Source organism: Lissotriton helveticus, chromosome 2_1 (genome assembly GCF_964261635.1).
Source record: "Lissotriton helveticus chromosome 2_1, aLisHel1.1, whole genome shotgun sequence".
NCBI classification, from domain to species: domain Eukaryota; kingdom Metazoa; phylum Chordata; class Amphibia; order Caudata; family Salamandridae; genus Lissotriton; species Lissotriton helveticus.
The window spans coordinates 335,807,707-335,828,064 of NC_136059.1; the positions used below are offsets into that span (position 1 = coordinate 335,807,707).

The 20,358-nt window shown below is 44.2% G+C and overlaps 1 protein-coding gene across 2 annotated transcripts in view; it reads right to left on the reverse strand.

The window, feature by feature from the left end:
- The window catches only part of AGXT2 (alanine--glyoxylate aminotransferase 2), a 399,919-nt gene that overhangs the window by 120,615 nt on the left and 258,946 nt on the right, over positions 1 to 20,358 (reverse strand). For both annotated transcript variants that reach the window (XM_078674933.1, XM_078674934.1), the window contains exon 11: positions 4,517 to 4,605. In XM_078674933.1, the coding sequence (XP_078531059.1) occupies positions 4,517 to 4,605 (89 nt within the window). The remainder of the gene's footprint in view (positions 1 to 4,516; positions 4,606 to 20,358) is intronic.

A 20,358-nucleotide genomic window follows, 5' to 3' on the forward strand; every position in this document is an offset into this window, starting at 1 on the left:
GGACAGTCAACTTGTGATTCAGTCCGGGGTTCAGTAAGAGAAGGCCGAGAGCCTGGGGGGGACAGGGGTCCGATCGGGGGGGGGCGTCATTCCTAATGGGAGGTTGCAGTAGGAGGCGAGGTGAGACGAGGTGGGGGGGTAGCTGGAGTTTCTCTAGGGAGGAAAGGGTTTCTTTTAGTCCGAGGATCAGCGTGGCGATCTGGGCTTCAAGAAGGTCCAAGCGATGTGACATCCTGAGAGCTGGGGGAGGGGTAGTGAGGGGGGGGCTGGGCCTTAGGTGAGAGGGGCGAAGGGGCAGGGCCTTCGTGGGGGGGGGAGAGGAGGTAGGAGGGATCGCTTTCTCAAAGTGGGAGGGAGGGAGTGAAGAGGGAGAGAAGTAGCGGGCGAGATGTTGTTAGGAGGGATAGTTGGGGAGGGAGGGACTGAGACAGTGTTGGGGTTCAGATGGGCGGGGGCCGGAGAGGGGGAAAGGGTTTGGGGTGGGATAGTGACTGGGGGGATCGCAGGGGTAAGGGGATTAGGTTCAGGTTTCGAGATCAAGTGGTCAGGGAAACGAGAGGGAGGAGGGTTGCAGCCCCTTTGTGAGAGGTGGTTATCTTCACTGAGTGGAATGGAGCACGTTAGAGTTCTGGGAGGTAGGGAGGAAAGGGGGGTGTCTGGGGGATTGGGAGATGGAAGGGAGGGAGGGGGGAGCAGAGTTCTGGGAGGTAGGGAGGGAGTGGAGGTGGCCGTGAGGTGAGGGGAATTGAGGGACGGGGCAGGGGAGACGAATGGCTGGTGATATGAGTAGGCATGGGCGGTGGTGCACGAAGAGGTGAAGGAAGCCTGCTTTGCGGCTTGGGAGATTGACTGGAGCCACTGGGGGGGGGAGGTGCGTGGCTGGTGAGGATAGAGAGCAGTAGCCGTCTTTAGAGTGGGGAAGAGGGAGTCGGAGAACTCTAGGTTTTCATCTTTCGCCTGTATAAGAATGGTGCCATTACGGAAGATGGTGATGTTGATGTCTCCGGAGAGAGACTGTTGGTTGAGGGGGGAGATAGTTAGTTTCCGGTTATGTTCTGAGAGGGTGGTTTTTGAGACAGGGAGGAGTGAGTTGAAGGTGGTAACCCATGAGTCCGATCTTAAGGTGTGGAAAATGAAGTCCATTTTTCTTTGCCCTCTTGATGAGCAGTGGTAGGTGTCCACAATGAGCGTTTCGGGATGTTGCCTAATAAGATTCTGTTTAAAGCGTTTTTTTGCTTTGAAGGAGAGTTTTTGTGGGAAAGTTATGGTGTAGGAGTTCTGACCAAGGGGGGAAAGGAGATTCTGAAACGGGCATGACTGCATGATTGAACTCATGGCCGGCGGCATCTTGGAGCAATTAGGGGGAATGGCTTGATGATCTCCTGGAGTGTTTATTTAAGGCGTGAAAGTTAGGTTGTGGCAGAGGCGAAGGGCGGTGTAACAGGGGTCCAGAGGCGTGTGTTTGGCTCCGAAGATCCTTTAATCTAAGGTGAGATCCCTATTAGTGATAGGCAGCTCTTAGCAGTGGAGCTGGACAGTCATACCCAAAGACTCCAGATGTCTTTTGTTTCGATTTCGAGTCGCTGTTTAGGGAGCTGGTAGGGGTTGCTTTTTGGTCAGTGGCTTGTTTGATTAGCAGTAATGTCCGAGGTGGCGGCCATCTAGAAGTCGATGACAGTCAAACCCAAAAGCTCCAAATGTCTTTTGTTACGGTGTCGAGTCGCTGTTTAGGGAGCCGGTAGGGGTGCTTTTTGGTCAGTGGCTTAATTGATTAGCAGTAATGTCCGAGGTGGTGGCCATCTTGAAGTCAGGCAACCATATATACGGGGGAACTGAGCTGGAGCTTGTATGCCAGGTGGGTATGCACCTGTTGAGGGGTAAGAGCACCTTATGATCTTGTCATCAGGTTCGGAAGTCCTTGCGTCATGCCTGTGAGGGCCTCCGTGGTGAGATTCACGATCAGACACAGCTAGGGTGTGTAGGGATGTCTGCCATGGTGGCCATCTTAGGTCCAGGCATCCCCGACGAGGGACGAGTAGGAATTCTCCTGGGGGTCGGGTAGATGTTTTTTTTTTTTTTTAAGTAGTAGATTAAGGAAGTCGAGTAACTGCGGCGTCAGGACGGAGTTTCTCGAATCCAGAGGAAGGGCAGCATGAATCGAGCCGCCAACTTGGGGACAGGCATCGACCGGAGAGCAGTCTCATGGAAAGAAATACCGGCGAGGTATCCAGCTCCTCGCCGTAAATGCCGCGGGGCTAAATGTGCTCCGATTGTGAGGCACTCTCATCAATCACCCCATCGAGCCCGAGATGTCTTCATATCATCCCAGGTGTGTGAGCGGCCAAACAGGGGGGGCGGGGGGAGGGGGGCCACCGCGTGAGGGGAGCGGAGTAGCAGATCGGGAGCAGGCGGGCGGGTATCTTCAGCCTCCGGTTCTGAAGCTGAACAGCCAGCGGAGAGAAGCGGAGCAGCAGATCGGGAGCGGCGGGCGAGTACCTTCAGCCTCCGGTTTTATAGCTGAGCAGCCAGCGGTCCTCGAGCCCTCTTCGTTCTGGGCTCGTTCTAGGGAGGCGTCCTGTTCTTTGGGGACAGTCGATCACTCCCGCTTTCGAGCCTTCCAGCGAGGGGGTTCCAGTGGGGTCGCTCCGGTCAGGGAAGAAACACCAAAAAGTGAAACTGACCGGAGCTTGTCCCAGTTAAACCTTACTCCTGGCGGCCATCTTGGTCTTCTCTGTGGGGTGATTCCAGCTAGTAACCTGTACAGTATTGCAAACCAGCTTGGCCTTTTCCTTCCCAGAGTTTCACAATGAGGACTTCTGGGAAGGTCATATTAGTCCCAATCCAAGATGGCTACCTCCCTGCACAGTTCACTGAATGGTTTTCTCAAGCCAAGATGGAGTCACATAAATTCTGACACACCTTCCTATTTTCTTGTCTGATACAAGGAGGGAACCTTTTCGACTCTCTGCATCACAACTGTTCGAGTAGCTTGTTTGTCATGGTCCACGCACCTGGCGTCTACCAGGAAATTCCTTTCTGGATCCATGCCAGCTTTGTTTCTTTTCCTTCTGCCCTCCTATTGTGTTCTCCAGGGTTTACAGCCTTACACCTTCCTGACATGTGTAGCTCCGTACTGTGACTTTGGAACTCAGCTTTGCACCTTCACCAAACTCCTCTTGTTGGTGTCAAGACATCTCTAACTATTCCGGAGCCTTTGCTAATACCATCTGGAATTGTTTGTCCTATTGGGCTTTTTTCCTTCTTAAAGCTCCTTCTGGAAGGCGCTAACTGCTAGGTGCTTCCTGCATCAGCAGGACTATGGTTATTGGTTACTCTCCCTTACCTCTGGCAGACCAAGTCTGTGAAGACCAGACCGCCATCAAGAAACATCAGTGATCCTACGAAGTGTCAAATCTGTGACAATAGATGCAGAATAGCAGAGAATGCTGACCATCACATGAAGCCTTAAAATACAGTTCATTAATAGCACTTGGTATTTTAAGGAAATAAAACATTAGACGTGAAGTAATTCTAATACATAAGGGCACTGAGCATACAGGCTAAACCTGAAACCAGTGTTTAGTCGATGTGGTGTTCGCAATTTAACAAAAGATATTCAGCACCTCACGTTCCCGCATCGGGAGCTGTAACAAAATCTGACTCAAGTGACTTAGCTCACTATCCCCTCTTCTCTGGTTTGCTTCCACTCCCAGCTTCCCTGCCAGCCGTTGTGTGAACCATTTGAACTGGGCCGCATGAAAGTACGCCTCGAAATCCGGCGCTGCCAGGCCCCCCTCCCGTCGCGGACGCATCATGGTCGGCAGAGCCACCCTCCTTCGTCCCGTACCCCACAAGAAGCTCGAAACCATGGAGTTGAGCTGGTTGAGCACTTTCCAGGTATCCATACCGGCAGTGTGACAAAGTAGTAAAGTAAGCGTGGGAGGGTTATCATTTTTAATAACGCCACCCGCCCAGCAACCGACAAGGGCAGGGAGGCCCAGATGGAGGGTGCAGAACACATTATGAGCATTACGCGCGCGGTTAGGGTAAGCAACATGTCTGAGGGGAGGATGGGGGTGGGGCTCGGTGGTAGGGGAGGGGGAGGGGGCGTTGGAGGGGGGGAATTAGGTTTGTTGTTAACCATACTGACCCACCAAGACTGCCAGGTCCTGAATAGGCTAAGAAAGACACAACTTAGGCCTGTAGAACTGTGTCATAAGACCTATGGGATGTACCTTCAACTACTAGAAAGACCTTACTTGGTATGTGGAACATTCAGATCGACTAACGCAGACTTAGCTGAGGGCGGCAACCATTCAGTGGGGATGTCATCATTGCTCAGATGGTGTAGGATCGAGGGAGTGAAATTGCATGCTTTGATGAACTGTATGACCTTGTTTTGAAAACTCAATAAAATGTGTTTTAAAAAAAAAAGAAAAAAAAAAGATATTCAAAGGTCCATTCAATCTTAAGGAGCCCTAAAATGTGTAAACTTCATGACGGATTACAATCTTACATCAAGAACAGCAGATCCAACAGCACAGGCTACAGGATTTCCCCCAAAGGTGTTGAAGTGCAGAGCTTGAGACAAAGAGCTTGCAATTTCTGAAAGAATCCAATAAGACATACATTAGCATCCAGAAGCATTTGGTGACATTCCCAGCATATTGTGAGCTGGTTATCCAACCCATATCCAAAGTTACTCTGTACTAGGCCCGGAGCAATTTTTATGCAGGTAAAAACTCATGAAATCAACAAAATTCTGGATTATGTGAATCTAACAACATTTTATAGATGTAAACGTTTGTGTGATTTTCACCTGAGGGAGTAAGGTTCAATCAGAAACTCTCGCAGGAACAATAAAATCAGAACCAAAAACATTTTCTCCTCAAAACAGTCTCCAGCCAGATCAATTTTGCCACAAGAGACCAGCAAGAACGTTTAGTGAAATTTTGCATATACTGCATACTTTGAGAAAGTGCAGTGTCTCACCACTTCCTACTGAATATCATCCTTATATCCATTCAATATTTTAGTCAAGATTGCATTTGGTTATCCTCGTTCCAGATAAATACATTTTATCAGCTTTTGCTTATTGTGCCCCCACTATCACTGTTATTTGTAATATCGAAGTATTGTTTTTCTTTTCGAACAAAAGGTTTCCATCAATTAAACAGTAGAGTGGAATGAATTTCATTGCATCCAACACATTACATCAGACATCTTTCATGTTTAAACCCACACCACTGGCGTCCCAGCCAGTATAAATGCCATGAGCCAGACTACAGAAGAAAGTCAGACCATATATTACTATGAAACATCTAACAATTCACCTGTTAGTTAGTCTCTCAATGTTCGAAGGCACCCTCTGTGGTTTACCTACGGTTACTCTCAGGAGTCTGGCATCCCACTAGACACCCTCGTAGCCTGCCCCTTCTTATAGTTTAAGCAGCACATCACAGCCTCCGCCCATGTGATAAGATCAGATCGCTAGCGAGGACTCTTGCCCATTGCTAGTGCTAGATCAATAAATTGACAGGTGTCTTTGTCCATCTTAGGTCAAGGCATGAGACCTTATATTCATGGGCTCCGTTTTTGGGTAGCCTGTCTGCCTGCCAATTACAATAATAACTCCACCACCTTTCCTAAAAAAAGGCAGTCATCAATCGGGATTTGTAGATCGCGGCTAATAACCCATGAGGGTATCCATGAGCTGGGATCCTGCTGTAATCAGTCTAACAGCCAGCTCTTGAGTTCCTCTCTGAATTCCATCAAACAGGATTCTGTTCAGAGGTGGAGGGGGAAGGTCATTCCAGGACTTGACGGCAGAGTAGAAGGAGCACCCTCTGCTGTAGCTTTGGCAGATGTGGGGGGTGTAAGCAAGGGTGAGGGAGGTGGAGTGAAGGTGTCTGGATGGTTGTTGGTAGTTCAGGCGGTGGTTAATGTATGCTGGTCCTTGGTCATGGAGGGCCTTGTAGGCGTGCATCAGCATCTTGAATTTGGAGGAGGATGATTGCATATGATAGAATGTTGCACACTCCCCTGTGCACATAGGCCACTTGTCTGCTACTACTGGGAATCTGGCATGTAGTCTGGCAAGTTCAATGTTGCACCCTCCTCTGTTCACATAGGGCACTTGTCTACTACTACTGGGTCTATACCATGGAGTCTGCCATGTTCAATGTACTTAATTCAATTGAAGTAATTTGTGCCAGGAATAACTGGCAATCTTCCAGATGTATCTAGGAGAGGTCCCCCATTCTCTGTCCTTGAGATCATCACCCTGATCCTCCTCCCAACTAGCTTTGAGGAACATACGATTCCTTTCTTGTTTCACATTGAGAGTATTGTACACATTTGTGACCAAGCATTTCCCCCTCCCATGTTAATGATTTTGTAACATTTGCTCTGGCTCAGTGTGTGCCTGTTTTCGTGTCTCAATTATGGCCTTGCCAAGAGCTGCATGTGTCAAGAACTGTCTGGGGTCCGGGGAAGTCCAAACTCATCTCTTACTTCCTCAAACATCCTTAAGATGCTTGAGTTGAACAGATGTCCCACCATTAAGAGTCCTGCCCTGCTCCATTGGACATGATTCACTGCCTGCTTCACTTTTTTAAAGGACGGCAAGGAACATAAAGGGATCTCCAAAGCATATGTCATGTGTTTCCTAGTCCATTATAGGTATCTGTGCCAGCAATTTCTAGTAATTTCAGAGAAGGGAGTAGCAGGGTGGAAGGGTTGATGTATGTTCTCTCAGTGCACCCTGCAGCAGTTAAGACTTTGGGGAGCCTTTAAGTCCAACCAATGGACCACTGATTAGATCAGATCTGTGCTGGCAGGTAGTATGTTTTGAAATAGGAAGCACTGAGCTCCTCTTCATCAGTTAAGATAAAGCTTGGTTATGGCCACTCTCCATCTACCTAACCCCCAGATCAGTTCAGTCAGAATCATATTCAGTTGTGAAAGTGGCTAGTGATGGTGCCTGGAAAGTAGGATAAAAGGTTTGGAGCAGGAATATTTTTTGGTAATGGCTACTCTACCAATCCCCCAGAAACTCGGTGATTTCCACGCACATGCAAGGGCTCTCATTATATTTTCTACCATAACATTCCCTATAAACACACACCCCAAGATAGTTGAATTAACAGAGCGTGCCTCCTAACCCAGATTTGTCACCAGTAGGGATAACTTTGAGTCCCTTCAGGCATCAACAAGAAGATACAAGATTTAAATATGTTGAGCCTGAACTCAGAGGCAGTGTACTACTCTTCAAGATTTAATATAACACATCTAAGCTATGAAAGTGGCATACAGTCATCTAGAAACTACGACGCTGCATGTGTATGGCCCTGCAGTACACTTCTACCCCATGTTCCTCCCCCAGTCTGCATGTATCTCTGGCAAATGGCTCCATTGCTAATTTAAATAAGAACAGAGAAGGGGCTAATTGAGAAGTGGGCGGACAAGACTATCAAGACTTGACCCTCGTTGTAGGGCCTACACGCTTCCTTAAACCTTGCAAACAGATCCACAACAATATCACCTTACCAAAGCCCATAGCCTTAAGAACATGAACAAGGGAGTTCCAGTTTAGAGTATCAAACACTTTTTCCGTGTTGATTGAGACCACAGCTATCTGGCTTTTGTGGGAATTGCATCTGTGACATGAAATAGTCTGCAAGGGTTGGACGCTGTGCTGCTCCCTCGCACAACTCCGCAATAGCCAATATGTACTAAGCTGTGAATAATCACACTATCCTATTTTACAGCAACTTGCCCAATATTTTACAATCTAAATAAGGATAGACATAGGAACAGTCTAATTAATGCCTCTCTGCCACGTTTAGGCAGCATGTAAAATAATTGCCTCCCGGGCAGTGGGCAGCAACGTACCTCTTTCTCTGGATGTTAGGTACGTGTCTAAGAGCCATTAGGGCAGTCGGTCTTTAACTGATATATACAATTTAATGGGTAGCCCGTCGCTACCCAAGACCTTCCCTATTGCCAGCTTACAGCGAGAACGTGGCATTTAGTGTCGGATAGCTGTAATCGTGGTATGTGGGGTCTCAGCTTGAATCAGCCAGGTCAAACTGCCTTTTTCCCTCCGATTGCCTCAATGCGATGTGTTCCTTATAATCGTGTGAGTCAGATGTTGGCGCAATTCAGCATAGAGCTGCCTCTTTTGCATCAAGTCTACATTTTCAGCCTCTGGTCCATGGCTCTGTGTCTCTAGGGTCCCGATGTCACTCAGGCTTATCAAGTTGTGTGTTTTCATAGCCTTACAATGTGTGTTGAAACTTTACAAGTCTCTGGTGACTGGAATTTATCTTTAAAAAGTCGCTTCACTTCCTCTGCCTCCTATTGTATTGTCAAGAGTGAGGAGTTTTGGTCTGAAAGTATTCTAGCTACTGTGCCCCTGTGCCAGACCCAGGAGGTGTGCTGTAGTGAAGACCAATCATGTGTAGCCTATTGTGTTGGGAGGGAAGAGAAGAAAAGTGAAAATACTTACTCCTCTCTGGATTTATAGCCCTCCACATTTAAATCCACATCTTTGTGAGATCTCATCTCAATGCCCAGTCCAACAGTCTCTCACTGTATTTACACGCCGGTGTCCTAGACAGTGGGGTAACTATGCCCCTGTTCAAGACACAGTGAAAGTCTCCCAATACTATGAGCATCTCTTCAAGGATCCTGGCCATCACCGGGGCAAGGCCATCAAGAAACATAGCCTGCTCAGAATTGAGGAGGTACACATCCAGTGAATGAAGCGCCCTCCCATCCAATCTCCCTCCCACATAGATGAACTCTCCCTCTGGGTTATCCTCCTGCACCTCAACTGTGAAAGGCACCCCAGACCCACTCACACAAGAACTCCCCTGGTGTATGCGAAAAAAGGAGGTGCTGAATACCTGACCCCTCCACCTATGTCTCAGCCGTCCCCTTCTGACTTGGTAAATCGAGTCTACTGTAAAGGACAAGTTGTGCACCCTGCCTTTTCAGAAAGGCATGAATCTGATATCTCTTCGTGGCATTTATGAGGCTTTCCAAGTGATTAGTGAGTATCTGCTGGCATTTCCCTTTTGTGCATGCATTGATAGAGAGAAAGATACATAGTCCGGGCTTCATGCCCACTATAATATGTGCTGTGATCATACCAAATGGCTACATTGGGCTTTCCTCCCTCATATGGGTCAGTGTACGTGGGTCATGTAAATTGCGTGGGATGCCAATATCCCCATGTTTTCCCTCTACAAATGAAAAACAAAAATAATCTCCAATTCAAACTTGCTTCCCTGGCCTGGGCTACCTCCTGCCCACAGAAAGTTAAATCTGCGGATAAACCTGGGGTTTTACACAGGGTGCCTATCTTGTTATTGAACCACTCCACTATGGAATCCAATAAACCTCTCGATTGCGAGGACTCATACTAGGTGCTTTTTCCTTCCTGCGATTCTAATGCCAACTAAGCATTCAATGTAGCACAACCATTACAGCAAATCGTCAGCTGTCTGCAGAGTCATAATGGGGATTCTTTAAGCACTTGAGCAAGCGGATGATTTTGTCAATGCGTAGTCTCCGCTTACTTCTTCTGTTCCCATTGTGTTGTCCACCATTGTATACAAATACAAATACAAATACATTGTCGTTCGGAGTGTTGCTGCTGTCTCCAAAGTGTCCTGCCTCACCTCCTGGACTTGCTGTGCAGTTGTGGTCAGCTTTCCTGCTCCAGTGTCTGCATGCCCAGGCCTCTGCCTCTTTCATCGCATTCCTATTTTGGGCTGTTCCCACTCAACTGAAGATCCTACTTATATACGATTTATGAATTATAGGGGAAGGAGCACTAAATGACAATTGATCTATCCTAAGGACATCCCCCAATCAAATTACAATAGCCCAACCATCAATGAGTAACCAAAACTCCAAAAAGTCCATAATAGAAAAGTATTTAAAAAATGAGCATCAATTGCAGCTGTGCCTTCATGTGCTGCAAAAATTAAAAGAAGCAATACAAAAAGCATATAAAGAATATACATGACAATTTGCTGCTCATTTTTGGGATACTTTTCTATTGTTGAATTGTTTGGAGTTTTGGTTACTCATTCATGGTTGGCTGTTGTAATTTGAATGGGGGATGTCATTATGATAGATCAATTGTCATTTAGTGCTCCTTCTCATATAATTCACAAATCGTATATTAGTGGGGTGTTCTAAATGGTTGACCCTCGGAGTAAGCACAGTACAATAGGGATTACACAGAGTGTGGGGATTGGTTGCAACAACTGTTTTTTGTTACTTTGATTTAAGATCTCACTTGTTGCATGGGGGTGCTGAGGCCTTACCCAATCCCAGTCCACCACAGATTCTCTGATGAATAAAGACTTCTGGCACTGAGTGATCTTAAGCCTAGATGGGAAGAGAAGTGCATATTTCAGCCCCATCTCTCGAAGTTTCCTTTTCACTCCCCTAAAAGAAGTGCTTTGACTTTCGGATGCAAGAGTGTAATCTGGAAAGATGAAGACCTTTCTGTACCCAAACACAAAGTGGTCTGCTTTTCTTGCTGAAGGCAAGATTATCTTGTGCGTCTTGGAGCCTCTCTGTTCGCCGTGCAGTGTGCTGGGATGCTTTGCACTCTTTCCAACAAAAAGATAGCTCATAACCTTTGATGAGCTGGACAGCCATCTTCCCTAGAAAGCTTCCATGTCCCTAGCGTCCCTACCATAAAGAAGGCCCACGACTCGGATATTACTTTATCATGCAATGCCCTGAGCACCTTCCACCACCCTTCCAGAAACCACACCTTATTTGTGTGGTCCCGTATGGTCTGTAATCTGTCAGCAGCTTGGGGGCTGAGTGGATTACATTCTCTGCTCAGCCTAGCCTCTGGGTTAGTTTTCTCTGATCCTCCTTACAGTGGTCCAAATCCAGTGCCACTTCTTCTATTTTGGCCTGAAAAGAGTCTCTGGTTGAGCTAATTTAATCATGTCCAATTTACTGTTTTTCATCGGGTCGCCAGTTCTGAGTCTGGTTTCTGTACCTCAGATCCCTCTTCAAGACCGGGCCCTGTGTTAGGCTGGACAAACATTGGCAACAAGGCCCTGCTATGGTCCCCATACACCTTGTCTATTACTGTGGTGTATGAAGTCCTAACAGATGTCAAGGGAATAGATTCCAATAAGAAGTAATTTCTTTCAGTGACCACATACAGAGTCCCCCTCAGTGTTGCAGGAGATCGGTCCAGCTTCAGGTCTCCCACCTGGAGGAGGGACCCGTCAGGGACCCAGAATGGGAGGAGGGTTGAACAGAGGCGTGAACAGTCATCCCTTTCCAAAGATGTAGCTCCTAGAAGTGCTCCTGTACAATGATGTCTATTTGATCACATGCTGTCCCTACCTTATTTCGGCTCTTGAGGTGGGACAGAAGTGGGAGCTGTCAAGAAATGCCCAATGTTCACCAGTATTCTGGACCGTTTAAACTGGGAGGAAAGTGGGGCACACCGCATGACCTGTGCCTTCTTGTCCCTTCTTGCAGCCACCCCCCTCAATGAACAAATGCCCTCCACCTGTGTAACTCATCACTTCGAACTTGCTGAGTTTATGCGGCACCCCAACTGCCTGCAACACCATTGCTCAGGCACACGTCATGGCCATTTACTTTGTTTTGCAGCTCTCTGTACTTCCTATAAAGGAGGTGGATTCTAAATTGCTGTGGCCGACCTCTCTGCTAGCTCCCCCACAGCCAGTCTCTCTTGGGGACTTTTGGCCCACATGGCATTCCTCTTATTTGAGGAATATGCTCCTCTGTCACCATGGGGTACATTTGCAAAGTGGTTATCGCAGAGGACGACAATCCAGAACCTGTGGGCCCGAGGGGGCCGCAGGCCTGGCTTCTCTACAAGTGCTCCATCGCCTTTGGCTTGCCTTCATACCGGGACGTAATATAGTTCAACTCCCCCATACTTGACCAATTAAGCCCAAGTGACCCACTGCCCTCACCATGCCATGCCACATTCTCACAGCCGCTCTCTTTCATGGAGGGGTCACGCTGTCCTCATGTTTTGGCCTGCAGAAGTAGTCTGTGGCCCTGGCTCACTTGTTAAGCAATCGCCGACTACTGGCTTTGTGCGGAGGGGGATTCTTGGCTAGCTCCCACTATCCTTGTCACCAGGGGTGGAGGCTCTAAGCATCGGATGTTGGATAATGTGCTATTTTGGGGCCTCGTGGCTGGAGTTGTGCTACTCTGCAGCCGCCATCTTCATAGCCCTAGCCACATGCCTCCATATCCTGCTATATAATGGATTCTGTTTCACACCTTCTTCTTTTACACTATGTCTCTCCAAGGAAGAACAATAACTGACTGAATAAAACTACTGAAAATAAATCAATTGGCTATGAAAAGTAAGCTAGTAAGCACTGAGAGAGCTATGAGGCATCAGAGTTCAATGCGGTACATGCAATAATGCTGTGCTCATAATCTAGTTACCCCGCTCGAGAAGATCCTTGTCAAACATAAGGCAAGTACTGCTTAATACTGTGTGTCTGGGAAAAGTGCACCTATATGCAAATCATGTGCTCTCTGAGAAAACATCCAACTAGCCTGCTTGTTGAAAATAGAATATGCCCTGGATAGTTGAAAAAATATTTTCAAAAAGCTGGTTCTAGTTTGAATGCCTAAACCCCACAGCTGTGGGCACCTGGAAGCCACTGCAGCTATTATTGATTTGGGTTGGATAGAAAGGCTGCACCATTTGAGGTTTAGAGGCACAGGACAGCCTTGATTCTGTAGCTGCATAGAGAGCAACAGTGCAATATGTTTGACAATGTGTTTGCATATCAATGGAAAGCAAAGGTATGTGCCTGAACATTGAGTCTTGTAATGAGGATCATTCAGCATGAAGACTGAAGGCTGTGGAATAAAAATACTAACTAGTAGTTGGCCTAACGGCTTGTGCGGCCGACCTCGAATCTGGGGACCTGGGTTCAAGTCTCGGCAGTGACGCTGAACATCCTGTGATTCTGGCCAAATCACCTAATCTCCCCGTGCCTAACAAAAATGAATGTGTCCTCATGTAATGCAACTGGAGCTATGTAAAGCGCTCTGATTCCAGATGCCTTAGGGTAAAGTTTGCGCTATGTAAAACTCCGTAAAAAAAACAAATAGTAAAAATCAAAAGTAGATATTGTAAGACAAAATTACAAAAAGAACAACAAATAATATCTGATGCTTAACACTTATCTTTAAGCAACTCTAGAGAATGTATATCTTAGTCTCATAGGGAAAAAAATATAGTATTATCCAATGGTCTTGGATGCTGCCTTAATTCCTGTCAGGCAAATTTACTTACGCCACTGGATCCTAGACTGTTTAGTGTGTGGAGGACATTAACTCTTCACCCCAATTTTTTTATTTTTATTGAAGTGCACAAATGCCTGGAGGCATCTTGGCGCTATGCCAAAGAGGGATAAACCATCAAGGTTCTGAAAATAAGTACTGTAGGGTCACTGGTTGAAAAGCCAGGTTTTATAGCTTCTTTAAAAAGTGAAGAAGCTATTTTCAGTTTCATTGTAGAGCCGTAGATCTTGAAAAAGCTTCTTCCACCCCAAAAGACACGTTTGAAAGTAGCAGCCTTTTTGAATCTAGCTGCACTGGAACAGAGGGTTCTACCACGTATATACCATTTCAGGTTTTTCTTAAAATAAGATGGAGCTTTCCAGTACAATGTCTTGTAGGCTAGGCAGAGCTAGTGGTCTTTAACCCTGTCACTATTGAGGGAATGGAAGAGGTGATATACAACATCAGAGTCTCAAAGGCTCAATATTTTTATGGGATGCTCATTTATCGCCCCCCTTGGACAAAGAGCAATATTTGCAGAAAAACCTAGTTATTGGAATCCCTTTTCCTTAAATCTGATTTTAGGGTTATCCGCGATTTTAATTTTAATTTGGAAAATCGCTCTGATGCTGAAACAGAACATTTATTAGACACCCTGTTAATAAGTCTCGCCATTACTCAAATAGTGAAGGGGCCCACACATCATGTAGGACCTTCATATAAAGTCTAGCTTTTTCCTCTTGCAGGTCGTGCTGAGCAGTTTCACATGTCTGTAGTTTTAAGAAGTGTTTGCAATTGCATCGAGTTCCAGCCCATCTGATCAAGAAAGTAAGAAAGCTGCAGCCCTCAAAAGCGTGGTCTGTGTGCTCAATGAGAAACCTGGATAATCCTACATAAGTGTTTAATGAGGAAGAAGATTCATCATTCCAGAAAACTGTATCCAGGTGAATTTTGAAAAACTTGGTTTCAGTAGAAATTTCCTGCAATCTTAGACCTTCCTACTACCGGTACAAGGGCCAGATCACTAGTCTACTACAGTTGAATGAGAAGAGAAGCTCACTTAACCGTTCTTATCTGTGGTGGTGAGATCTGGAAATACTCCTTTGAAACCTGCCATCAAAAGGAAGACCAATATTTTGATTCTAAGTCATATTAGTTTACTTTTAGAGACATGTGTACATTATTAGCAGATGTAGATTTTCAAATGGAATGACACTGCAATGTATTAAATAATCAATGGTACACAGCCAACTATTAATTCAATGAGGAAGTGATGCTTTTATGGAGGTTGGCATTTTAAGATCTAATCTCTTCACTACATCCATCACCGATGTACATTGGACCGAGAAATGTTCTGAGTCACGAAGATGATCTGCTTGCCTTTCGCATTAAGAACACGTATCTGGGGGCGTGGCTTGGACGCCGGAGCAGGATGGCGGATTTTGAGTGAGCTCCGCTCGGTAGCGGGTTACCTTCACCTCATTTGTGCCTCATACTGCAGATTTCCTGAGCGCATATTGTTGGCCTTTGTTTAATGTAGCGGCGGTGAGTCCAGCAACCATTCTCTCTATTCAATATCGGCATTTTTAGGCCTGGAGCCTGCGGCGGTGAAACCCTCCTCATTGAATCGCGAGCATCCGCCATTTTATATCGTGGTGCTCGCGTTCTGCTTTGTTTATTCATGCAAAGCCGCTTTTTCGATACAGCTTGTGTTTAAATGCTGCCGGTTCGCTGCTAATGTCCGCAAGTGAAATATTATTGTGCAGCTCTTCTTAACCCTGTTTTTCTTCATTGCCTTCATGTTTATGAGGAAACAGTCTGTGATGTAGAGACAGGGAGGATTTCTACAGTATCTTTGGATATTCTTATGTCAGCTGCAAGTTATGAAGTTCCTCGTGAGCCTGCATTACTATCAGCCTGTTACATGCTTTTCAATTTGTGGCAGACCTGCCTATCATGTATGAGGAGAAGCACCCTGTTGCCTTCGTTACCTGCTAAATGCTGTTCCCCCCATTTTTGTTTTTGAGTCTCAGGGGTGAATTAATTTTTCTCTCATGTCACCACATATCATATGCCATATTTTTGTGGATGCTGTTATTTCTTTATACTGAGGCAGTATTGTCAGTTTCTCTACTCTAGCTTCTTTATATACAGAGGGTTTCTACAGTGATTTTACTCAACGCTTTTGTCTTATTTTGGATGGTCTTCATTCCTACCTCCTCTCTCTTTAGTGTTTGGGTCGCATTCGTACGTTTTTATCTACCACTCATCAATAACTTCCTCATTTTAGGATGGCGAATGACCCTCACACCTCACCTAGATCATCCTCATCAGGTGCCAAACCAAAGAGCAAAAGAATGACCCACCTTCCCCCATACACTCCTCCCAAAATCGTGTTCTGGATTCTATTTTAGAGGAAGTCCGCGGTCTTCAACCTTTTATGGTCACTACTAATGAAAAGTTCAAATAAATTGAGGACCGCTGGATAGTCATGGAGGGCAAGGTATTGGAGCTTGAACAACGTGTTGGGGATCTTCATGATATTTCTCCTAAAATTCCATTGTTAGAACAAGAAATCCATAAACTCAAACTTCACACCGAAGATTTGGAAAATCGCAATCAAAGGGATAATATTTCGCCTTGATGGTCTGCCGGAAAATATTGAAGGTCCAGATATGTTGTCATTTCTAAAAAAGTTCTTGCCGGACCTTTTAGATCTTCAATTTTGATCTCCTCTCAACATACAATGGGTGCATCGTTTGGGTCATCTTCAACCTAACTCTAACAAACCTCGTGGTATCATAATGCTTTTCTTAGAATTCACTGAATTGATGCATGTCCTGAAAGCGATTAAATCCAAACGACTCCTTACATGGTCAGGTCATAATATTTTTATCTCACAAGATGTTCTAATGCAACGAATGCACGTTGAAAGGAGTTCTTGGCTCTGCATCCTCAGATGAGACACTTGAACACTCAATATGGCATACTTCATCCTTGTCTCTGTAAAGTTACTTATGAAGGAAGGTCACGTTCTTTTGATGATCCTGCTAAACTGAAACTTTTCCTCAATAATATTTCTTCTCGAAATATGGAAAACTAATGTTCTAGTATCCGCTTAGATTTTACTTGATAGTTGATCGTTGTTGTTTCTATGATTGGATTTCTACCTTTTTTTTCTTACTTGTTCTTCCTCTATATTATTTTTTGTATTTCCTCAATATATTACTTCTTATTTCCTCAAACCATTTCTTCTGCTTTTTGTTCCCTTTATTCTGTATTTCCTACTATGGCTAGTCTTTTACTTTTCACTGAGGCTTATTTTTATTTATTCACTCGTACCGCTATCCTTGTTTCTGTCGTAACCTTGTCCCTCTCATCTTGGTTGCTCGTTTACCCTCAGATCTGGATTTTATTCCTTGATCTGCTTTTTCTTCTAATTTTTCTGTTTTTCTCCTTTTATTCTCTTCTTTCTTTCGCTTTTTTTCCTAGTATGTCTTTATTTTTTCTCATGGTGCATTTTCAATATCAATTGAGTGTCTTTCATTATACTCTTTATGGTGCTTATTTTTCTTTAGTTTGTTCTTTGATGCTTGTGCCCATTGCAGTTAATTGTTGTACATTTCGCTTTCTGTATTCATCTAATATATGCTGTTTTTTCACTTTCAGTTGTTTTCCTGAAGTGTATCATCTCCATTCATGTTTTACCCCCCTTCCCTCCATTATGTGTAATGTTGTCACATGGAATGTTCGTGGCCTTCGAAACCCCGTCAAAAGACAAAAGGTACTTTCTCATTTGTCTAAATTGAATTCTCATGTCTCCTTTATTCAAGAACCGCATTGCATTGATGTAGAATCACTTACATTGAAAAGACAGTGGGTTGGTCAAGTGGTTTATTCTCCAGCTTCTAATCGAAAAGGTGGTGTAGCTATTTTATTTCATAAATCGATTTATGCACAAATTTTATCTACGCAATGTGATAGTGATGGACGGTGGGTAATGGCTAAGCTTGTTATACAAAATAAAGTACTTGTCTTGCTGAATATCTACGGCCCTGTTAAACCAGACCCAGTCTTCTGGAATAATATTAAGATCTATGGGGCATATGTATGAAAATCCCATTTTGCGATTCTCAAATAGCGATTTTTTGAGAATCGCTATTTGAGAATTGCAAAGTGGGATTTATGTAAAAAAATCACAATTTTTGTGTGATTTCTTAGTATTGCTTAACTGCGATTAGCAAATTGCGAAATCGCAATTAAGGAATACTTTCCCATTCATTTCTATGGGCCAGGAGGCCCATAGGAATGAATGGGAAGTCTTTCTCAATTTGCAATTCGCAATTTGAGAACCGCAAATTGAGAATAATTTCAAGGGTGCAAGGGTGTCATAAGGACACCCTGAGGCACCCCTGAAATGAACATGTGTGCGCATATGGCGCACATACATGCCCTTAGGGCATGTATGTGCGCCACATGGCACCTTCACAAATGTCAAAAAGTGCTTTTGTGTAAGAAATCGCAAATTAACATCAACTTTAAGTTGGTGGTAATTTGCGATTTCTTACGGAGAAATCGCAAAACTTGAAAGCTTGTTGCATAGCATTTAAGGAATCGCAAATTTTGCGATTCCTTAATTTTGCAATGAGATTTTCCCAATAAATCCCGTTTTCTGAATTTTTAGTCGCAAACGCTGTTTTGCGATTCGCAGCCTTTGCAACTAAAAATTCAGTTCATACATATACCCCTAACTATCTCCTATTGATGGTCCAAATATTATTGTTGCTGGGGATTTTAATCAATAGTTAGATCCATTTTCGGATAGACAATACAAATGCAAATTTAACCCCGATAAAACTCATAAATCATTTCAATCTGCCTTTGTCTCCCGTTCATTATAGGATGTTTGGAAGACCTGTAATCCTGACACCCTTGAGTTTACTTTTTTTTCTAACGTCCACCATACCTCTTCTAGAATTGATTATATTTTAGTTAGTAAACCCTTACTCCCATCTATTCAATCCTCTGAGATTGGATCTGTTTCCATTTCTGACCATGCCCCTGTTTTTTCCTCCCTAGATCTCTCTTTGAGTTGTCCAAAATTCGGTAGCTGGAAACTTAATAATTTTTTGTTGTCAGACGATACCTTCCTTACTGAAGCTACTACCTTTATTAATGATTTTTTTACTTTTAACAACCCTTTGCACACCTCCTTTTCTAATAACTGGGATGCCTTTAAGGCTTCCTTCCATGCTTTCGTTATTTCATACACAGCAAAAAAGAAGAAAACTGCTAAAGCCAAGTATGACATTTTATTACAACAACTTAAATGTAAATGTAAATGTAAATGTATTTCGATTTATATAGCGCACGAACCACCCAGGGGTCTCAAGGCGCTTGCTTAGGGAACCCGTCCTGGTATTCCCCTGTGAGATACCCCGGCAGGGTATTCACAAGGTGAAAGCCAGGCATCCCGCCGCGAGGGGCCGTAGTGGAGATTAAGCAAGCTATTGCCCAGAGTCGCAGAGTGTGACCCCATGAGTCGAGTAGGCACCGGAGCGAGAATTGTCAAGTCCGTGGAATTTTTGAGCCCGAGACCCGCCGAGGCGGGGAATCGAACCCTGGTCCACGGCTGATCTCAGCTTCCGGGTCTGCCGCCTCTAACCACTGAGCCACACTTCTCCACTTAAACTGTTGGAACATAATTACTTTTCCTCTAAATCTCCCTCTGCTCTTCATGAATTGATTAAAGCCAAATCTGCTCTCAACAAACTTGCCACGATTGATGCTTGTAATGTTCTTCTTAAAATTAAGTCTAAATACCATGGCGGTCAAAATAAAGCTGGTAAAATGCTTGCTAATTATTTAAAAATTAAATCTGAACGTAAAAATATAGGTCCTATTCTCAATGAATCCATTAATAATTTGGCATCTTCTAATGAAGATATTGCTTCTGCATTTCATGATATTACCAATCATTATATACTGATGATACGAGTCCCTCTGCTCAAAATTTCCATACCTTTTTTCAGGCCTCCCCAATCCTCTCTTCCTCCCAGATAAGTTTGAGTCATTAGAAAGTGAGATCACTCTTCAAGAGATAACAGAAGCCATCAAATACTTCAAAAAATCGAAAGCACCAGGTCCTGATGGTCTTTCTGTTGATTTTTTTTTCTACTTTTTCCTCTATTTTCATTCCCAAACTTCTGGACCTTTTTAATTCATTCATTGTTGACTCTAAAGCCTCTGGTCCGTTTATGGAGGCATTGATTGTCCTTATTCCCAAACCTGATAATGATCATTCCCACAGCAAAAACTATCGCCCCATTTCATTGATCAATTATGATTGTAAGATATTTGCTAAAAATCCTCGCCACTCGCCTTGAAAGTATAATCCCTCTACTGGTTGAAACTGGATAATGCTCATATATTTGCTAATGTTATCTCCTTCGGAAAAAAGTACAAGTCCCCACTTGCTACATTGTCTTTAGATGCTGAAAAGGCCTTTGAGCGCATAAACTGGCAATTCATGTTCAATGCTCTCAAATGGTTTGGTTTTGGTCAAAATTTTAAATCTTATGTCAAATTGTTATATTCTTATCCTCGTGCTAGTATTTTTGTTAATAATCATTTTTCGAAATCTTTCCCATTATATAGAGGCACTCACCAAGGTTGTCCCCTATCACCATTGTTATTTGTATTATGTCTCGACCTTTCCTTGAACGTATTCAAATTAATTGAGGTATTGCTGGCTTTTCGCATAATTCATAGAAACCAAACTATCAGCCTACGTTTATCATATCCTAGTATATATGCTTTACCCGAATTCCTCCCTCCCACCCTTTTTGGATGAAGTTCAGCTCTATTCTAGTGTGTCTGGATATAAATTGAACTTTTCAAAAACAGAAGTTTTACCCTTAAACTCTCTATGCTATCAGTATATATTTAATAATAATAATTTTACTTGGTGTCCCACAAAAATTATACCTTGGTATTTGGTTTTCCTCTACATTATCTACCACCATTAGT